At 46.1% G+C, this 22,042-nt stretch overlaps 1 protein-coding gene across 1 annotated transcript in view; it reads left to right on the top strand.

The window, feature by feature from the left end:
• Nucleotides 1–22,042, top strand: part of MAP2K2 (mitogen-activated protein kinase kinase 2) — a 124,924-nt gene that overhangs the window by 28,095 nt on the left and 74,787 nt on the right. The window contains exon 2 of the mRNA XM_075337863.1: nucleotides 1,678–1,776. Coding sequence (XP_075193978.1) covers nucleotides 1,685–1,776 — 92 coding nt within the window. The 5' untranslated portion in view covers nucleotides 1,678–1,684. The remainder of the gene's footprint in view (nucleotides 1–1,677; nucleotides 1,777–22,042) is intronic.

Raw genomic sequence — 22,042 nt, 5'->3', positions numbered from 1 at the left:
GAGGAGCATTCCTTGCTGTACTAAGTGAACATTGGAGCGATTGATCTGTCAATGGCCCTTTAAAAACATATTGTACGGCTCTCGCGGAATTAAAATTAACATGTTGCAATCAAAGCAGACTTTTTTTCATTTGGGAGCGGGGTAGTCTTATACAGTGAGTATATCCCAAATTCTATATTTTTAGGGCAGAAGTTGGGGGTCGTCTTATACGCCCAGTCGTCTTATACGCCGGCATATACGGTACTTCTTCCTTTCAACGTTCTAAAATTCTGTGAAAAATGTGAGTTCAAGGTGCCCACCACACATCTAAATAAATTCCTTGTGGGGTGTAGTTTCCAAAATGGGGTCACTTGGGGTCCTCTGCAGTTATAGCATGTCCGTAGCTCTTCAAATGTGACCTGGCATCCGCAATATATTGCAGGTAAAATGGTGCCTCTTCTCACCATATACGGAGTATATGGTGCAATTTTTCCTGTTTTTTTATTTTTTTGTTGTTTTTTTTTTTTTTGTGCAAATGCTAAATTTGGGGCTAAAGCAATATTTTTGTGGAAAAAATTAAAATATTTAATTTTTTTACTTCCACATTGCTTGAATTCCTATGCAGCACGTAAAGAGTTAATAAACTTCTTGAATGTGGTTTTGAGCAGTGTGAGTTGGTGCAGTTTTTAAAATGTTAAGTATTTTCTGTCACCTAGGCCTCTCAAAGTCGCTTCAAATGTGATGTCCCTAAAAAAAATTATAAATGTATATTGTTTTGTAAGTTTTGTTGGAAAAAGGAGAAATTGCTAATCCCCTTCAAACTTCCTAACAAAGAAATGTTTTAAAAATGGTGCTGATGTAAAGTAAACATGTGGGAATATTTCTGAACTGTTTTGTGAAGTGCAACTATCTGGTTTAACGGGAAGCGGTTACATAAAAAATGGCTATTAACCTGCAGAGATGGGGATAATCTGCAGGTTAATTGCAATTGGAACATGCCCGGCACCTGCACTTCAAGCCCTGCTACCGGGAGGAAATGAAACTTAATGTTCTTGTCAGCGTTCGGTTTCAGTCATCAGGGAAGTGACTGTAGCCGTGTCCCCTGCGCTGACTGAAAGTTGACTCTGCATCAAAACCTGCTGTCAGTCAAAGCGGGGGGTGCAGTTACAACCACCACTTGTCCTGGGGGAGTGTAGTGACCAAACCTGCATCGGCACCGAACACTGCCAGGAGGAATAACATTTTTTTTCTTCCCAGCAGCAGGGTTTAATTAGCAAGAGCGAAGCAGGTCACAAACGTTATTAACCTGCAGATTAACCCAATATCTGCAAGTTGATAGGTTCTCTTTAAGGGAACAACAAATTTGAAGCTTGAAAAATTGCTACATTTAAAAAAAAAAAAAAAAAAAATTAAAAAAAAATTCTATTTTCATAAACTTGCAAATCATATTGACGAAACTTTTCCATTAAACATGAAGTACATCATGTCCAAAAAAAATCTCAATCACTAGAAGCATTGAAGCATTCCAGAATTATTGCCACATAAAGTGACACTGGTCAAAATGGGAAAAATTAGCCTGGTTTGGAAGGTGAAAACAGTCTGGTGGTGTTGGTTCGGGGGTTGAAGGGGTTAATTTGTTAGAAAAATGTCTCTTCAGTCCATATTTTCAAGATCTAAAAGTAGAACTTCTCTTTACAGGTGTAACATGCCAGCTAAAAAGAAGCCGATTTTGCCTGCCCTGAACATAGCTCCGACAATAGCTGAAGGACCTTCGCCAACAAATGATGGATCATCTGAGTAAGAGTGCTTAAAATAGTGTTTTAAAGAAAATGATAAACGCAAAGCTGTCACCTCAGGATGCGAGAAAGTAGATTGGCACACACACAATGAGCCATAACGATAATGGAAGTCAGTTACCCCCCACACCCTTCTCCCCCAAACTAACTAAACCACTTAGTCATCCAAAGGACTTGCACCTCTGGAATTCATATCTTGGTTATAGATTTCATTTTACAGAAAAAAAATATATATTTTATTACCTATGCAATAAGGGGTTCTCCCAGGGGTGCACTATTTCACCCCCTCAATTAGCATTTTCCACAGCTGCCCTTAGCTTGATTGACATGGCCCGCTTGCCCAGAATGAGCACTGCATGTATTGAATTCCCAGATGTTCACTGACCCTGCAGGAACCCAGCAAGTGCGGGCATGTGCTCATCATTCTTTCCTTGCCGGAAACGCCCATTAGCTGCACACAGGATCACACAGTAGTGGGGTGGCTGATGCAAACAAGAGGAATGCACGCATGCCCGCACTAACGCGGAGTTCTCGCACTCACTGATCACTTGCTACATTGGTCTTCTGGAATTGGAGGTTGTCTGCTGATGAGAACCACTATCTGCTCTACTGTGGAGAAAATAGACATTTGTGAGCGGAGTTTGCTTCATTTTTTTACATGCTCACTTTAGCTATTTTATTAGGATAAACCTTTATCTGTATCGCCCCCAAAGAATATTACATTTCCCACAGAGCAACCACTGCAGGAGAAATGCTGGGCAAGTACTCGCTTATCACGACTCAGTCAGCTGTTTGTCAGAAGTGGCAACTGGGGGATTATTGGCTACACCTGGCTGGCAGGGCTTTCCATACAACTTTGGGGTGTCTGTGGGATTTTGAGCTCATTCAGCTGGAAGGGCATGTATGAAGTTGGGCACTAATGGTTCATGAGAAATAGATAGTCTTTAACCCCTTCACGACCTTTGACGGATCTAGCCGTCATGGTGCCCTGGTACTTAAAGACCCATGACGGATACATCCGTCATGGCGAAATCGCAGCCCCGGAGTGCCGGGCACCGCGATCGGTTTTAAAAAACTGTAGATTCGGGAAGGAGAGGACTTGTACCTGACCTCAGGAGGGGTGGTGTCTCCTTCCCGGACCTACGGAGGCTGTGATTGGCTGGCTGAGCGGCGTTCGTCAATCACAGCCAGTGTTATATTTCAGCCATTGAAAATGGCTGAAGCATTGAAATCCAGCTATGTCAGTGCAGCTGCAGCACTGGCCATTGGCTGGAGCTCAGTGAGGTTTACTGCACCTGCCCCCAGCTCTGATTGGAGAGATCGGCCTTGTGACCGATCTCTCCAAGCACCGTGCATCTGGGACCGGGTGAGCTCGCTGTAGGAGATCGCTCTCCTTAGCTTCTCCCTCTGTGGAATCTGAGGAGAGCGATCCCTGCGGGTGCCCATCTGTGAGTCACAGCCCCCGATCCACCGCTGCCCTGCTCCATGTGCTTCGCCGCTACTCTCCCGCTGCGCCCTTACATTTGACGGTGCTACTTTCCCGCTGCGCCCCTGCATGTTACGCCGCTACTCAGCAGTAAGAGAGCAGCGACGTCAGATGCATGGGGGCATCTGACGTCGCTGCTCTCCTCACGCTGCACCCCCCCTGCATCTGACGCCGCTGATTTCTTTCTGCTGCCTCCTTGTATCCGCCGATGCGCCGCCCCTGCATCAGCCGCTCCACCGCCCCTGCATCTGCCGCTGCACTCTCCCCATCAGCCACTGCACTCTCCCCATCAGCCGTTCCACCGCCCCTGCATCTGCCGCTGCACTCTCCCCATCAGCCGCTGCACTCTCCCCATCAGCCACTGCACTCTCCCCATCAGCCACTGCACGCTCCCCATCAGCCACTGCACGCTCCCCATCAGCCACTGCACGCTCCCCATCAGCCACTGCACGCTCCCCATCAGCCACTGCACGCTCCCCATCAGCCACTGCACGCTCCCCATCAGCCACTGCACGCTCCCCATCAGCCACTGCACGCTCCCCATCAGCCACTGCACGCTCCCCATCAGCCACTGCACGCTCCCCATCAGCCACTGCACGCTCCCCATCAGCCACTGCACGCTCCCCATCAGCCACTGCACGCTCCCCATCAGCCACTGCACGCTCCCCATCAGCCACTGCACGCTCCCCATCAGCCACTGCACGCTCCCCATCAGCCACTGCACGCTCCCCATCAGCCACTGCACGCTCCCCATCAGCCACTGCACGCTCCCCATCAGCCACTGCACGCTCCCCATCAGCCACTGCACGCTCCCCATCAGCCACTGCACGCTCCCCATCAGCCACTGCACGCTCCCCATCAGCCACTGCACGCTCCCCATCAGCCACTGCACGCTCCCCATCAGCCACTGCACGCTCCCCATCAGCCACTGCACGCTCCCCATCAGCCACTGCACGCTCCCCATCAGCCACTGCACGCTCCCCATCAGCCACTGCACGCTCCCCATCAGCCACTGCACGCTCCCCATCAGCCACTGCACGCTCCCCATCAGCCACTGGACGCTCCCCATCAGCCACTGGACGCTCCCCATCAGCCACTGGACGCTCCCCATCAGCCACTGGACGCTCCCCATCAGCCACTGGACGCTCCCCATCAGCCACTGGACGCTCCCCATCAGCCACTGGACGCTCCCCATCAGCCACTGGACGCTCCCCATCAGCCACTGGACGCTCCCCATCAGCCACTGGACGCTCCCCATCAGCCACTGGACGCTCCCCATCAGCCACTGGACGCTCCCCATCAGCCGCTCTACCGCCCCTGCATCAGCCGCTGCACTCTCCCCATCTGTCGCTCTACCGCCCCTGCATCAGCCGCTCCACCGCCCCTGCATCTGTCGCTCCACCGCCCCTGCATCTGTCGCTCCACCGCCCCTGCTTCTGTCGCTCCACCGCCCCTGCTTCTGTCGCTCCACCGCCCCTGCATCTGTCGCTCCACCGCCCCTGCATCTGTCGCTCCACCGCCCCTGCATCTGTCGCTCCACCGCCCCTGCATCTGTCGCTCCACCGCCCCTGCATCTGTCGCTCCACCGCCCCTGCATCTGTCGCTGCACTCCCCCATCAGCCTCTGCCCCCTCCCTGATCTGCTGCCTGCTCTCCCATTCCACTTAATCCTCTGCCCCCTCTCCCCCCTCCCGGATCTGCCGCAATCCTGCTGCCTAGATCCATTCTGTAAGGTAGCTATCCCCAATCTCCCCTTCCACCCTATCGTCTCGCCCCCCCTTCCTCCGCCGCTCCTGCATCCGTTGTGCCCTCGCCCATCCTCCGCCGCTCCTCCATCCGCCACGCCCTCTCCCATCCTCCGCCGCTCCTGCATCCGTTGCGCCCTCTTCTATCCTCCATCCATCTTTTTTCCATCCCACCTAGTCCCCCCTTTTTGCAGCACATCCGTGCGTTCGTCCTAATTTTTTTTATGTAAACTAAGAAAGAAATGCAAATAAACTTAGTTTAGGGCCAGTAAAATTATACTGTAGTAATTGAATATTGTAAGGGTCAGCCCAGTGCCACACATGAGAGCGATGCACAAGCCTCACACCGCATCATCTGGCACGGTCGCTCTCTTCCAGACAGGAGTGTGCGTGTGTGTCGGGTGATGCGATGCGAGATTTGTGCATATTATATAATATATATATATAATTATGTAATTTTATTTTATTTTTTTAATAACGTCTGTATTTTTTATTTTGCAAAACTAATATTTCTTTGTATGGGGGGTGTCTAGTTTCCAACATGGGGTCACATGTGGGGGAGCTCCACTGTTTGGGCACATCAGGGGGATCTCCAAACGCAACATGGTGCGGCTAATTTTCCATTTAAAAAGTCAAATGACGCTCCTTCCCTCTGGAGCTCTGCCGTGCACCCAAACAGTGGTTTTCTACCACATATGAGGTATCAGCGTACTCGGAACAAATTGCCCAACAAATTTTGCGGTCCATTTTACCCTGTTACCCCTGTACAAATTAAAAAATTGAGCCTAAAATAACATTTTTGTGGAAAAAAAAGTACTTTTTTTGTTTTTATGCTTCAATGTATGAAGCATGTGAGGGTTCAAAGTGCTCATTACCCATGTAGATTTATGCCATGAGGGTCTAGTTTCCAAAATGGGGTCACTTGTGGGGGAGCTCCATTGTTTAGGCACCTCAGGGGGTCTCCAAACGCAACATGGCGTACGCTAATAATTCCAACCAATTTTGCTGTGAAATGGCGCTCCTTCTCTTCTGAGCCCCGCCGTGTGCCCAGACAATTACTTTCCACCACATATGAGATATCTGTGTACTCAGGAGAAATTGCACAATACATTTTATGGTGCATTTTTTCCTGATACCCTTGTGGAAAAAAAAGCTACCTGGTTGAAATAAGAATTTCATAGTAAAAAAAAATATATATATATTTTCACGGCTGAACATTCTAAACTTTTGTGAAGCCTCCAGGGGTTCAAAGTGTTCAGTAAACATCTAGATAAATTCAATGAGGGGTCTAGTTTCCAAAATGGGGTCAGTTGTGGGGGAGCTCCATTGTTTAGGCACCTCAGGGGGTCTCCAAACACAACATGGCATCCACTAACGATTCCAGACAATTTTGCGTTTGAAAAGTCAAATGTCGCTCCTTGCCTTCCGAGCCCTGCTGTGCGCCCAAACATTTGATTTCCACCACATATGAGGTATCTGTGTACTCAGGGGAAAATGCACAATACATTTTATGTTGCAATTTTTCCTGATACCCTTGTGAAAAAAAAAAAGCTACCTGGTTGAAGTAACAATTTCGTGGTAATTTTTTTTTTTTTTTTTCACAGCTCAAAGTTATTAACTTTTGTGAAGCCCCCAGAGGTTCAAAGTGCTCAATAAACATCTAGATAAATTCCATGAGGGGTCTAGTTTTCAAAATGGGGTCACTTGTGGGGGAGCTCCATTGTTTAGGCACCTCAGGGGGTCTCCAAACGTAACATCGCATCTGCTAATTATTCCAGACAATTTTGCTTTCATAAATTCAAATGATGCTCCTTCTCTTCCGAGCCTTGCCGTGCGCCCAAACAATTGATTTCCCCCACATATGAGATATCTGTGTACTCAGGAGAAATTGCACAATTAATTTTATGGTGCATTTTTCCTGATACCCTTGTTAAAATGCTAAATTTTATGGCTAAAGTAACATTTTTGTGTAAAAAAAAAAAAAAAGTAAAATTTTAATTTTTTCCTTCCACATTGCTTTGGTTGCTGTAAAGCTCCTAAAGGGTTAATAAACTTCTTGGATGTGGTTTTGAGCAGTGAGGGGTGCAGATTTTAGAATGGGGTCACTTTTGGGTATCTTCTGTCACCTAGGCCTCTCAAAGTCTCTCCAAATGTGTTGTGGTAAATAAAAAATTTTTTTTGTAAATTTTGTTGGAAAAATGAAAAATTGCTGATGAAATTTGAACCCTTCTAACTTCCTGACGGAAAATATTTGTTTCGAAAATTGCGCTGGTGTAAAGCAGACAAGTGGGAAATGTTATATAGTAACTATTTTGTGTGACATATCTCACAGATTTATGGGCATAAAATTTCAAATTTTGAAAATTGCGAAATTTTCAAAATTTTTGCCAAATTTCCAAAATGTTCACACATAAACGCAAAAAATATCGGCCTAAATTTACCATTGACATGAAGTACAATATGTCACGAAAAAACAGTCTCAGAATCGCCAGGATCTGTTGAAGCGTTCCAGAGTTATAACCTGTCAAAGTGACACTGGTCAGAAATGTAAAAAATGGCCCGGTCTTTAAGGTGAAAACAGGCTGGGGGGCTGAAGGGGTTAATGGTTTTATGTAACGGTTTGATATGGCCATGACTAAAATGAATCTGCTTAATTTACATGTGGGAATTTGCAAAGGTTTGTATGCATTTAACCATTAATTTCTGCAGTGGTGTTTTCATGTTAAATTGGACACTATATATAATTGTGGCTGCAGAGAAGAATAATTTTTTCTTCGCCTTTTGTTGTGGAGATATTAACAGTCAAAGTATTCTGCACCTAATGAATTAACACCCACTTGGACTTTTAACTTTTGTATTTCATCACACAGTTTGCACTATGGATGTGTACTTCTCTCTGTTGTATGCTGACCAATCATAGGCAGACAGTAACACTCAAAGGAAAAATGACCACGCCTTCACCATAGGTTTCTCAGTGTGAGAGATGCAACAATACAGCTGTGATCTCCTGGTCTAACCTTCTGGAGGAGTCATTGACGGGAGGAGCAGCACAGCTGAGATTAGTTGTCACATTACAAACCCAGCTGTCCTCTCCTAGCATGTCATCTCTGCTGTACAGCCCCCTTTTCTTTTCCACACTGCCTGTCCACCACCTACATCAGTAACCACAATTTTATGTCTGCTCTGTTAAGGCAACCTATAATCACTCTGTGATGAGATTGGAGCTATCATTATGTCTCACACAGGAGTAAACTGCCTGGACTACTCATGGCTAAATTGTACGGAGACGCTTTCCAGTGAGATCACAGCAGTAAGTATTGCTAAGAAATTGGAGTTAAATGTGATTACCAACACAGCTGTGGATGGCAATGCGGGGAAAGGATCAGTACAGCAGATCTGACAGTTCTAGAGGAGTGGGAGAGAGCTGATAGGTTTGTAATGTGATGCTAGACTCAGCTGTGCTGCTGATTCCCCTTAAAGGACCTTATTTGAAGTCATCTGTGCTTTTTAATCATAAAAAATTAGATCAGGGCTGTATCATTACTAGTGATGGGTGAGTAGTAATTATTTATCTTCGGATTATTCATAACAAATCCCAAAGTACTATTCCGGTATTTGTCACAATAGGAACCCATGCATTTTTCTTTCCATGATGAATATTATTATTATTATAATTTATTATTATAAATAATATAATTATACTGGAATAGAACTCTGTAATTGGTAAGCATTATATCTGTAATATATATCGTAAAATATTTACTATATTCGCCCATCTCTTATTAAATCGCACTTATTGAGAAATCCTGCTCTAAGCTATTGTATTCTTTTAAGTTGCTGCCTGTTTATGATTGGTAAGCATTATACAGGGGTAAAAAAAAAAAAAAAAATTCCATTCCCCCCAGTAAAAACTAATAATACCGACTTGCTATGTATAGCACAAGCAATCAGACAATTTCAGCCTCAAGTCCCCTAAGGGGACTAGTAAATACACTAATAGGTAAAAATCATGTGTTTTTTTTTTTTTTTTTTTTTTTTTTTTTTTTTTTTTAGAAGAAAAACACCACCTTCAAATCGCCCCCCCACCCCTTTTTGCCCCATTAAAAATAAAACAATAAGGAAACAATACAGTTTTATCGCTGTGTTTGTAAAAGTTCGATCTATCAAAATGTAAAATAAACTGTTCCAATTGGTAAACTGCAGAATGAGAAAAAATATTGAAATGCCAGAATTGTAGGGTTTGGGGGTTTGTTTTGACCTCCGTAACATTGCAATATCTCTTATTTACCCCCAAATGGTATCATTAAAAACGTTGTCTCTGGGCAAAAAAAAAAATCACATAGCCCCATATCCTGAAAATTGAAAATCTTACAGGTCTCACAAAATGGCAATACAACTGAAATTATTATTTTTAATTTCCAATTTTTTTTTCACTACTTAAAAAAAAATTAAACATACAGTGGGGAAAATAAGTATTTGATACACTGCTGATTTTGCAAGTTTCCCCACCTACAAGAATGGAGAGGTCTGTAATTTTTATCTTGGGTACACTTCAACTGTGAGAGAGAGGCAGAATCCCTCAAAGAAAATATTCAAATTGTCTCTCCAGTAAAGGAGACAAACTGTAGCGCAGCGCCACCTATTGGAAGTAGTGATCCTAAGGCTATGTGCACACGTAGCGTTCTGTCCTGCAGCGATTTGAACAGCACACGTGCGCTTCAAATCGCTGCAGAAAGAGTCCGTAATGGAAAAAAAAGCCCATTTCATGCGCTCTGACTGCAGCCCCTCCCATAGACAGAGCGGGGGATGCATGCAGAGCGCACGAAAGAAGTCACTTCTTAGAACGCGCGCTTCGGGCAGCAGCCGAAGCGCTGCGCTCTAATACGCCACGTGCGCACGTCTCCTGCATAATCTTCATAGATTGTGCTGGGGACGCAGGACGCATGCAGTTACGCTGCGGTGCAGATCGCAGCGTAACTGCATGCTAATACGCAACGTGCGCACATAGCCTAAAAGTCAAAAGTGAATTTTTAACAATCCTTTGCATATGACTTAGGATCGCTACTTCCAATAGGTGGCGCTGCGCTAGAGTTTGTCTCCTTTCCTGGAGAGACAATTTGAATATTTCCCAGAGGGGCATTGCAGCTATAAGTCCCCTTACTGGCAGCCAGACTGGCTTGCAAAGTCTCCTTAAGGAGATTAGTCTTCCCCTGTGGTCCAAGAAAATAATCACATTGTATGGTTTTTAAATAACGACTATGCATTTTATTGCATGAAATAAGTATTTGATCACCTACCAACCAGCAAGAATTCTGGCTCTCACAGACCTGATATTTTTTCTTTAAGAAGCCCTCCTACTCTGCACTCATTACCTGTATTAATTGCACCTGTCCTCACAATCAATCACGCTCCAACCTCTCCACCATGGCCAAGACCAAAGTGCTGTTAAAGGACACCATAGACAAAATTATAGACCTGCACAAGGCTGTAATGGGCTACAGGACAATAGGCAAGAAGCTTGGTGAACTGTTGGCGTAATTATTAGAAAATAAAAGAAACACAACTTGACTCTCAATCAGCCCAGAACTATTTGGGAGGACCTGGTCAATGACCTGAAGGAAGCCGGGACCACCCTCTCAAAGAATACCGTTAGTAACACACTACGCCATCATGGAGTAAAATCCTGCAGAGCACGCAAGGTCCCCGTGCTCATGCGAGCACATGTCAAGGGTCATTTGAAGTTTTACCAATGACTAGTTGGATGATCCAGAGGAGGCATGGGAGAAGGTCATGTGGTCAGATGAGACCAAATACAACTTTTTGGTATCCACTCCACCCCAAGAACACTGTCCCAACCGTGAATCATGGGGGTGGAAACATTATACCTTGGGGGGTGCTTTTTCTGCAAAGGTGGTAGGCCAGTCTCCAGACCTGAACCTAATGGAAAATCTTTGGAGGGACCTGAAACTCAATGTTGCCCAACAAGAGCCCAGAAACCTAGACGTTCTGTATGGGGGAGTGGGACAAAATCCCACTGCTGCACTATGCAAACTTGGTTAAGTAACTACAGGAAACATCTGACCTCTGTAATTGCAAACAAAGTTTTCTATACTAAATATTAAGTTCTGTTTTTTCTATTGTATCAAATACTTATTTCATGCAATAAAATGCAAATTAATTATTTAAAAATCATACAATGATTTTTCTGGATTTTTGGGGAGGATTTTGTCTGTCACAGTTGATATGTACTTACAACAAAAATTACAGACCTCTCCATTCTTTGTAGGTGGGAAAACTTGCGAAATTGTCAGTGTATCAAATACTTATTTGTCCACTGTTTTCATATCTATGTAATTGTACAGATCTGGAGAATCGTATTGCCAGGTCAGTTTTACTGTAAATCCATTATATTTTAAAAACTAAAGTAAATAAAAAAAAGTGCACATTTGGTATCGCCACGTCTGGAACAACCAGATCTATAAAGTTTCACACTAGTTAACCACTTCAGTAAACACCTTAAAATAAAAAAGAGGCAAATAACTATTTCTGTATCATGCTGCCAACAAAAAGTGGAATAAAATGCCATAAAGTTATGTAAATTAAAATGGTACAGCTGAAAACGTAATCTTGTCCCGCAAAAAACAAGCCACCCTACTGTTCCATCAGCATAAAAATAATAAAGCTATAGCTCTAGGCTCTAGTGATGAGATATATATATATATATATATATATATATATATATATATATATATATATATATATATATATATATATATATATATATATATATATATATATATATATATATATATATATATATATATATATATATATATATATATATATATATTATATATTTTATATATTTCTTTGTCGCTCCATTGGGAGACCCAGACAATTGGGTGTATAGCTACTGCCTCCGGAGGCCACACAAAGTATTACACTTTAAAAAGTGTAACCCCTCCCGTGCATCACGGGCCCATCAGTTTTATGCTTTGTGTTGAAGGAGGCACACATTCACTCAAGCTCCACATTTTAGTCAGCAGCAGCTGCTGATTATATCGGATGGAAGAAAAGAGGGCCTCAGGGCCCCCGGCATGCTCCCTTCTCACCCCACTAAGTCGGCGGTGCTGTTAAGGTTGAGGTACCCATTGCGGGTACAAAGGCTGGAGCCACATGCCGTTTTCCTTCCCCATCCCTTAGAGGCTCTGGGAGAAGTGGGATCCTAACCGGTCATCCAGGCACTGGGACTGGGCTCCCTCCGCAGCCCCTGTGGGATTCTGACGGACAGGAGACTGAGTATCGTCAGGGACAGGCCCTGCATCATACAGGTACTCTGTGTCCCCTTGGGGACGGTGCATGGAGCACTTGGTCTCAGACGATCGGGACTACCGCGCCGACCGCGCCTGCTTACCGGCCGCAGTATTAAATTTAGTCCCCGGCTTCTGCGGCCTAGTGCATTAAACTCCCGCCCCCGGGCCTGCCAGTCAGGGGGAAGGGCGGGATGGTCGGCCTTACGCCGACTGTATCAGACGCTGCAGCGGCTGCTGTTTTTGTGTCACGATCGGGACTACCGCGCCGACCGCGCCTGCTTGCCGGCCGCAGTATTAAATTTAGTCCCCGGCTTTTGCGGCCTAGTGCATTAAACTCCCGCCCCCGGGCCTGCCAGTCAGGGGTAAGGGCGGGATGGTCGGCCTGACGCCGACTGTGAGGGCTGGAGCATACTTTAGTGTCCTCCTCCCCCCCTCACTCATCACTCTGGGGCACCAGATTCCCGCACTTTATTGAACACGCCCACGGCTCCCTCCTCCCCTTAGAACGCCGGCAGCCATGTTTTAATCACATTCTGCCGGTGGAGGACTTCTGGCTGCAACTCTGGGAGGCCCAGGCAGGGGATCGGGTGAACACACACCGCTCTGGGCGGTCGGTAAGACACACCGATCACACGGTGCTGGTCCCCCTAGGGTGCCGGACTGTATATTTATATATATATATATATTTTATATATTTATATATATATATATATATATATATATTTTATATATTTTATATATATATATAAATATAATCTCATATTTGTATACATTTTCTAGGTTCGGCCGCAGTGTTTAGCCTTTGGCTATATACCCTCAGTGATTACTCTCTTAGGAGAGAACAGCATGTCGGTCACAAGGAGCAAAGGTGCCCAGACACAGGGTTATTTTGCAACCTGTACCTCTTGTGCGGCTATGCTACCTGCAGGTTACACCTACCCTCACTGTGAGCAATGCTCGGGCCCTGTGGCACTCGCTCAGCCGGAGCCTCGGGCACTGGTGGGACCCTCGGCCCAGGTAGAACCGCCGGCTTCCCCTGTCCAGGCGGCAGGGACAGAGCCTGCAGTTTTAGCTGAGAAACTCTGAGTCACTTTCACAATCCATGGCTCAGTCTATGGACAAATGGTCTGCTAAGATACTAGAAGCCTTACAGTCCAGACCGGCCCTTACACAGGCCCCGAGCACTGCGGGGTCATCGTCCCCAGGCCCCTCTCGGTCTGCGCCGCAGCATGCTCCTGGGGTGGGCCCTAGGTGTCACGTGGAGGACTCCGGCACGGACCGCAGTCCCAGACCGGCTAAGCAGGCTCGCTGGGAATCTTCCCCGACTTCATCACGCTGTTCGGGGTCTCAGCTTGAGGACTCTCTGGAGGATGAGGCAGAGGTCGCAGCCCAGGGCTCTGACCCTGACCTTGCTCTCAATCTCGATACACCTGAAGGGGACGCCATAGTAAATGACCTTATAGCGTCAATCAACCAGGTGCTAGATCTATCTCCCCCGCCTCTACCTGTGGAGGAGTCGGCTTCACAGCAGGAGAAACACCAGTTTAGGTTTCCCAAACGTACACAGTGCTTTTTTCGATCACTCTAAATTCAGAGATGCTGTCCAGAAGCACAGAGCTTTTCCGGACAAGCGCTTTTCTAAGCGCCTTAATGACACACGTTACCCCTTCCCCTCTGACGTAGTCAAGGGTTGGGCTCAATGTCCCAAGGTGGATCCTCCAGTCTCTAGACTGGCGGCTAGATCCTTAGTAGCAGTGGCTGACGGTTCATCGCTCAAGGATGCCACTGACAGGCAGATAGAGCTCCTAATGAAATCCATCTTTGAAGCCACAGGCACGTCCTTCGCCCCGGCCTTTACAGCCGTGTGGGCACTCCAAGCTATCTCAGCTGGTTTGTCTGAGATTAATGCGGTCACACGTAACTCTGCTCCGCAAGTACCGTCTTTGACTTCTGAGGCGTCGGCTTTTTCGTCCTACGCCATGAACGCCGTCCTGGACTCTGCTAGCCGTACAGCGGTAGCATCCGCCAATTCGGTGGCAGTCTGCAGGGCCATGTGGCTGCGCGAATGGAAGGCAGACTCTGCTTCCAAGAAGTTCTTGACCGGTTTGCCTTTTTTCGGGCGACCGATTGTTTGGCGAGCAATTGGATGAAATTATTAAGCAATCTAAGGGAAAGGACTCGTCCTTACCCCAATCCGAGCCAAAAAGACCTCAGCAACGAAAAATTCAGGCGAGGTTTCGGTCCTTTCGGCCCTCAGCCAGATCCCAATCATTTTCACCCAACAGGCCACAGAAGAGCCAGAGGAACTCTTCTGCATGGCGGTCTAAGTCACGTTCTCCAAAGACCGCCGGAGGCACCGTCTCCAAGGCGGCCTCCTCATGACTTTCAGCCTCCACAAACCGCATCCTCAGTCGGTGGCAGGCTCTCCCGCTTTGGCGACGCCTGGTGGCCACATGTCCAAGACCGATGGGTGAGAGACATTCTGTCTCACGGTTACAGGATAGAGTTCTGCTCTCGTCCTCCGACTCGTTTCTTCAGAACATCTCCGCCCCCCGAGCGAGCCGATGCACTTGTTCAGGCGGTGGACACTCTGAAGACAGAAGGAGTTGTGATCCCCGTTCCCCTTCAGGAACGGGGTCGCAGTTTTTACTCCAACCTGTTCGTGGTGCCAAAAAAGGACGGATCATTCCGTCCCGTTCTGGACCTCAAATTGCTCAACAGACATGTGAGAACCAGACGGTTTCGCATGGAATCCCTCCGCTCTGTCATCGCCTCGATGTCACAAGGAGACTTCCTAGCATCAATCGACATCAGGGAGGCCTATCTCCATGTGCCGATCGCACCAGAGCATCAACGCTTCCTGCGTTTCGCCATTGGGGACGAATACCTTCAGTTTGTGGCACTGCTTTCGGCCTGGCGACAGCCCCACGGGTCTTCACCAAGGTCATGGCATCCGTTGTGGCAGTCCTGCACTCTCAGGGCCACTCGGTGATCCCTTACTTAGACGATCTCCTGGTCAAGACACGCTCCCGGGTGGCATGTCAACACAGCCTGGCCGTTGCTCTGGAGACTCTCCAGAGGTTCGGGTGGATCATCAATTTCCCAAAGTCAAAATTGACTCCGGCCCAATCACTGACTTACCTCGGGATGGAGTTTCATACTCTCCCAGCGATAGTCAAGCCTCCGCTGGACAAACAGCGTTCGCTGCAGACAAGGGTGCACTCTCTCATTCGGGCCCAGTCACACCCCTTGAGGCGTCTCATGCACTTCCTAGGGAAGATGGTGGCAGTTCCCTTTGCGCAGTTTCATCTGCGTCCACTTCAATGGCACATTCTCCGCAAATGGGACGGGAGGTCGACGCCCCTAGACAGGAACGTCACTCTTGCTCTGGCAGCTAAAACCTCTCTTCAGTGGTGGCTTCTTCCCACTTCTCTGTCGAAAGGAAAAATCCGTCCGGTTACTATCCTGGGCGGTGGTCACGATGGACGCGAGTCTGTCAGGGTGGGGAGCGGTCTTCCTCCACCAATTGGGCTCAGAGAACCTGGACTACGACAGAGTCCTCCCTTCAGATCAATGTTCTGGAGATGAGGGCAGTGTATCTAGCCCTAAAGGCGTTCCAGAAGTGGCTGGAGGGCAGGCAGATCCGAATAGAGTCGGACGACGCCACGGCGGTCACGTACATCAACCACCAGCACAGAGCGCTGGCGGCGGACGCATTAGTTCAGGACTGGTCGCAGTTTCGACTGCCTTATGTATTCCTCCTCTGGCACTGCGGCCCAGAGTGTTACGCAAGATCAGGTCCGTCTGCCGCCGCGCCATCCTCGTCGCTCCGGACTGGCCGAGCAGGTCGTGGTACCCGGCTCTGTGGCACCTCACGGTGGGTCAACCGTGGGCACTCCCAGACCGACCAGACTTGCTATCTCAAGGGCCACTTTTTCCATCTGAATTCTGCGGCCCTCAACCTGACTGTGTGGCCATTGAGTCCTGGCTCTTGGCGTCCTCAGGGTTATCTCTATCTCACCTTTCGCAGAAGGTGGCTTTCCTAGTTGCAGTCACATCACTTCGGAGAGTGTCTGAGCTAGCAGCACTGTCATACAAAGCCCCCTTCCTGGTGTTTCACCAGGATAAGGTGGTTCTGCGTCCGGTCCCGGAATTTCTATCTAAGGTGGTATCCCCTTTTCATCTCAATCAGGATATCTCCTTACCTTCTTTTGGCCCTCATCCAGTTCACCAATGTGAAAAGGATTTGCACTTGTTAGATCTCGTGAGAGCACTCCGGCTCTACATTTCGCGCACGGCGCCCCTGCGCCGTTCTGATCCGCTCTTTGTCCTTGTCGCTGGCCAGCGTAAGGGGTCGCAGGCTTCCAAGTCAACCTTGGCTCGGTGGATCAAGGAACTGATTCGTGAAGCTTACCGTTCTTCTGGGCTTCCGATTCCTTTAGGGCTGAAAGCCTATTCTACCAGAGCCGTAGGTGCATCCTGGGCATTGCGGCACCAGGCTACGGCTCAGCAGGTGCGTCAGGCGGCTACCTGGTCGAGTCTGCACATTTTCTCGAAACACTATCAGGTGCATGCCTATGCTGCGGCAGATGCCAGCCTAGGTAGGCGAGTCCTTCAGGCGGCGGTTGCCCACCTGTAACAGGGGGCCGTTTTTCGGCTCTTTTTATCGAGGTATTCTTTTACCCACCCAGGGACTGCTTTTGGACATCCCAATTGTCTGGGTCTCCCAATGGAGCGACAAAGAAGAAGGGAATTTTGTTTACTTACCGTAAATTCCTTTTCTTCTAGCTCCTATTGGGAGACCCAGCACCCGCCCCTGTTCCCTTCGGGCTGTTGTTCTTTTGTGTACACATGTTGTTCATGTTGAATTGTCCTTTTGGTTCATGGTTTCAGTTCTCCGAACATCCTTCGGATTGAATTTACCTTAGACCAATTTATAAGTTTCCTCCTTCCTGCTTTGGCACCAAAACTGATGGGCCCGTGATGCACGGGAGGGTGTATAGGCAGAGGGGAGGGGTTACACTTTTTAAAGTGTAATACTTTGTGTGGCCTCCGGAGGCAGTAGCTATACACCCAATTGTCTGGGTCTCCCAATAGGAGCTAGAAGAAAAGGAATTTACGGTAAGTAAACAAAATTCCCTTCATTATGCAGCAAAACATAAATATTTCTATAAATGTGGTATCACTGTAAGTGTACTGACCCGAAGAATAAATCTGTCCACACCGGTGAACGGCATAAGAATAAACCAGCAATTCAGGAACGGTTTTTATCTTCTTTGTGCCTCCCATAAATTGGAATAGAAAGTGATCAAAAACTGTTATGTCCGAAAGTGGTACAAATACAAATGTCAATGTATCCTGCCAAAAACAAGCTCACATGACTGCCAGTGGAAAAATAAAAACCCTATAGCTCTCAAAATATAGCAATCAAATTATTAATTTCTATAACAATTTTGTATGTTGTCGCTTTTACGCAATAAAAACGGTGATATAAATATGGTTTTGCTGTAATCTCAGTAACTTGAATAAAGCTGTCTTATCCCTTATACTACATGAGGAATGGCATAAATTATAGATAAACAATTATTGACCTGCAGTTGATTTGTTTATTCTGCCTCCCAAAGATTGCAGTAAGGCTCGGCTCATCCTGCTCTCTACACTGAGCACTTACAAGAAAACTCACTAATGAGGCAGATGGAGACACTATGAACACTATGATCTGGTGGTGTCTGTCTTTCTGAGCGTGCGTAAAAGCACAGTCTACCACAGTTTTGTGCACTTCTGAAATGGACAACACTGAACAGAGACCAGACTTAGTCCAGAGTAAGGCCCGTTTCACATGTCCGTGAAAAACACTGACATTCTTCACTGACGTGTAAAACACGCACATGTCCCTCCGTGTACCGTGATTGCACATGGACATTACTCACCTGCCTTCATTACTGCTGTCCACGGTGCTGAAGTCTCCTGCGCTGCAGCGTCCGCCCACCGCTCTGCAGCTGCTACTTCCTGGTCGGCAGTTCCTGCCCTCATGAATATTCATGAGCCAGGCAGGAGTTGCCGAGAGCGGAGCAGGCACAGCGAATCGCAGGCAAGGTAAGTTGAAAAGTTTTAATATTTAATATGTCCGTGATTTTCTTGTACGTGTTTCACTGATCACACACGGATCACACCATAGTGTGGTCCGTGGGTCATTAGTGATGCCAGGAAAAAACTGACTTGTCTCCGTGCAGAATCACGGCCACGGGTGCACGCTGCACGGACACAAGTTCAGTGAAAGATCACTGATGTGTGAGCAGACCCATTGATTATAATGGGTCTGCATATGTCAGTGATTCTGGTACGTTTTAAAAAAAAAAAGCACAAACTTACCAGAATCACTGACGTGTGAAAGAGGCCTTACTCTGTTGCCTCATTTAGATCACGTCTTTTGGAGATTTAGGTGGAAACACCTGATGGTAAATTTTTATATAAAATGTTCCCAATAAAAGCTTCAACTCAATCCACATAAAAAAAAAAGTCCCCACCTAGGTCCGTCATCTGTCAATAAAAATATAGGGGTTTTCAATGTTATTGGTAACACATAAGTTCTAGAAAAGCTCCTCGCCTTCCGCAAAAGAAATTCAGCAAAATATGTGCTCCCAAATCCAAATGCCCCCTACCTTCTGAACCTCACACCTACCTAAACAGCAACTAGCGTCTACATGTTTGTCAGTACAGTAGTGAGGAGAGCCCGCTTACGGTAATTTACAGGGTTCTTCTCTCCATAAGCATGAGCTGTGCACAATGGGTACTGGGCACTACAATGTATTGGCAGATTTGCAATTTTCACTTCCCAACATTCACGGTGTGTTTAATTCAGGAAAACACCCATGGAGTCAAGATACTTACTACACTTGTAGATAAATTCCCAGAGGAGTTTAATGTCCAAAACGGGAACGCTTGAGGGGGATTCTGCTCTTCTGGCACTTGGGGGCTCTCTATATGGAGTCTGAAAACTATTCTATGAAATTGGGTTCTTTAATCCTATTGTGTCAATATGATCACTGCACCCCCCTATATGAATTCATTGATGGGTGTAGTTTGTAAATGGGGTTACTGATGGAGTTCTACTGTTCTGGCATCTCAAGGGTTCTGCCAATGTGACTCTGCACCTGAAAATCATAACAAAATCTCCACTATAATATAGTTCTCCTTACCTTCTCATCTTTCCACTTTACCTCAAAAGTAGTTCCTGATTACATGTAGGGTATTGGAATACTCAGGAGAAATTGCACAACAACCTGTGGAGTGCATTTTTTTTTTCCTTTTAGCCATTTTAAAAAATTTAAAACTTGAGGTTAAAACAACACTTTAAAATTGAAACTTAAAAATGTCATTTTTTTTCTTCACCACCCAATGGTATAAAACTCTTTCAGGCACATGTGGTGGTGAAATGTTCACTGCACTCCTAGATAAATTAATTGAAGAATGTAGTTCGTAAAGGGGGGGGGGTCACTTATGGAGGCTGCTGCTTTTTTTTAACTTATCAGGGGCTCTACCAATGTGATATGGCACCCTGAAATCATTCCAGCAAATTCTGAACTCCAGTTTGTCACTCCTTCCCTACTTAGCTGTGCCCTGTGCCTCGAAAATCGTTTTTGATCTTGTAAGGGGTATTGGGAAAACTGAGGAGAAATTGTAGTTTCAATAACAGTTTTTGAAAAATAAAAAACAGGTGGCTAAATAAACATTTTAGTGGAAAAAATTGGTCATTTTTCATGTACTCATGTGATTCATATAATTGTTTAACATTGCGCTGAGGGTTTAAAATACTCACTACTAAAATGGGGTCACTTGTGGGGGGTGTCTGCTGCTCTTCAAATGGGACATGGTGTCCGCCATCTATTCCAGCCAAAAAGGCGCTGCTTCCAAACCCTGCCGTGTGCTCAAACGGTTGTTTTCCACCACATATGGGGTATTTGCTTACTCAAGAGAAATTGCACAACAAATTGTAGGGTCCATTTTCTCCTTTTGCCCTTATAAAAATTAAAAAATGGGGCTAAAGCAACAGTTGTGGGAAAAGTGTTTTTTGTTCATTTTCACGGCTGAACGATATAAAATTTTGTAAATCACCTGTGGAATTGTGGTGCTCATCACATCGCTAAATAAATTCTTTAGTTTCCAAAATGGGGTCAGTTGTGAGGTAGCTCCACTGTCTAGGCACATCAGGGGCTCTCCAATTGTGACATGGCAATCGTTAAATGATTCCAGACAATGTTGCGCTCCAAAATTCAAATGGTGCTCCTTCCAAGCCCTGCCGTGCACCCAAACAGTAGAATTCCACCACATATGAGGTATCTGCGTACGCAGGAGAAATTGCATCATAAAATGTATGGTGCATTTTCTCCTGTTACTTTTGTGAAAATAAAAAAAAATTGGCTCAAAGCAATATTTTTGTGCGAGAAATTAACATTTTCATTTTTTTCATTCCATACCCTTTAACAACAAATCTCCACCGGCTGTTGTGGTGAGCCGGCGGTGATCCCTGCACATGTCTGCTGTTCAAATCAGCAGACATGTGGGGCTAACAGGCGCGGGTGGATCCGCGATCCACCCATGCCTGCTTGCCACTTAGATCACGGTGTCAAAATGTGATAGCGAGATTTAAATGGCCACAGTGGGGATCACGCCATTCCCGGACACCATCGGCAGTCCCATGATGTGATTATGGGAAGCCAATGGTTGCCATAGGGATGACCCATCGCTATTATAACATAGTTCTTCTAAGAGCTGTTTTTGTGTTTTCCTCCCTTTCTTCAAAGAGGCATAACTTTTTTTTTTTTTTTTTCTTCCGTCAATATAGCCATAAGAGGTATTGTTTTTTGCGGGACGAGTTGTACATTTGAACGACACCATTCATTCTGTCCCAGATTGTACGGAAAAATGGGGGAAAAAATTCCAACTGTGGTGAAATTTGCAAAGAAAATGCAATTGCACAATTGTGTTTGGGGTTTTTTATTTGAGTTAGCTATTTTGAAAAACTGACCTGGCATTATGATTCCCCAGGTCAGTATGAGTTTGTAGATACCAAACTATACTTTTTTTTTAATGGGGAGGGGGAGGGGAGATTCAGAAGTTTGTCCAAAAAAAGACTCATGCTTATCGCCATTTTCCAAGACCCGTAGCGTTTTCATTTTTGGGATCTGGGGCTCAGTGACTGTTTGTTTATTTTGTACATTACGGCGATACCAAATGTGCTGACACCACGCTGTAATGACAAGCATTGGCGCCCTGTGATCGCGTCATAGCACCGCCGATGGCAGGTAACAGCACGCTACCCACCGGAGCGCTGTCAGATTTGGCTGTCAGAGTTTGACAGTGCGATCTAAAGGGGTCATCCACACCTTTTCTCCGCACATGTCTGCTGATCTGATCAGCAAACAAGTGCAGGGATGAATACAGGCTTTCCATGTGAGCCCACAGTAACAGGAGGGAGGCGACCTAAGACTTATAAAAACATTCTAGGTCATGAAGGGGTTAATTCCTATCAAGTATGTCACGGGATAGTAAACTTCTTGGATGTGATTTTCAGCAGTTTGAGGGGTGCAGTTTTTAGAATTGTTTACCTTTTGGCTATTTTCTGTCATCTAGGCTTTTCAAAGTCTCTTCAAATGTGATGTTGTCTCGAAAAAAAAAAAATATATCAAATTTAAAATTTTGCTTTTGTACATTTTGTTGGCAA

This window comes from Anomaloglossus baeobatrachus, chromosome 1 (assembly GCF_048569485.1).
Source record: "Anomaloglossus baeobatrachus isolate aAnoBae1 chromosome 1, aAnoBae1.hap1, whole genome shotgun sequence".
NCBI lineage: Eukaryota > Metazoa > Chordata > Amphibia > Anura > Aromobatidae > Anomaloglossus > Anomaloglossus baeobatrachus.
This window is presented reverse-complemented; position numbering and strand designations above follow the sequence as displayed.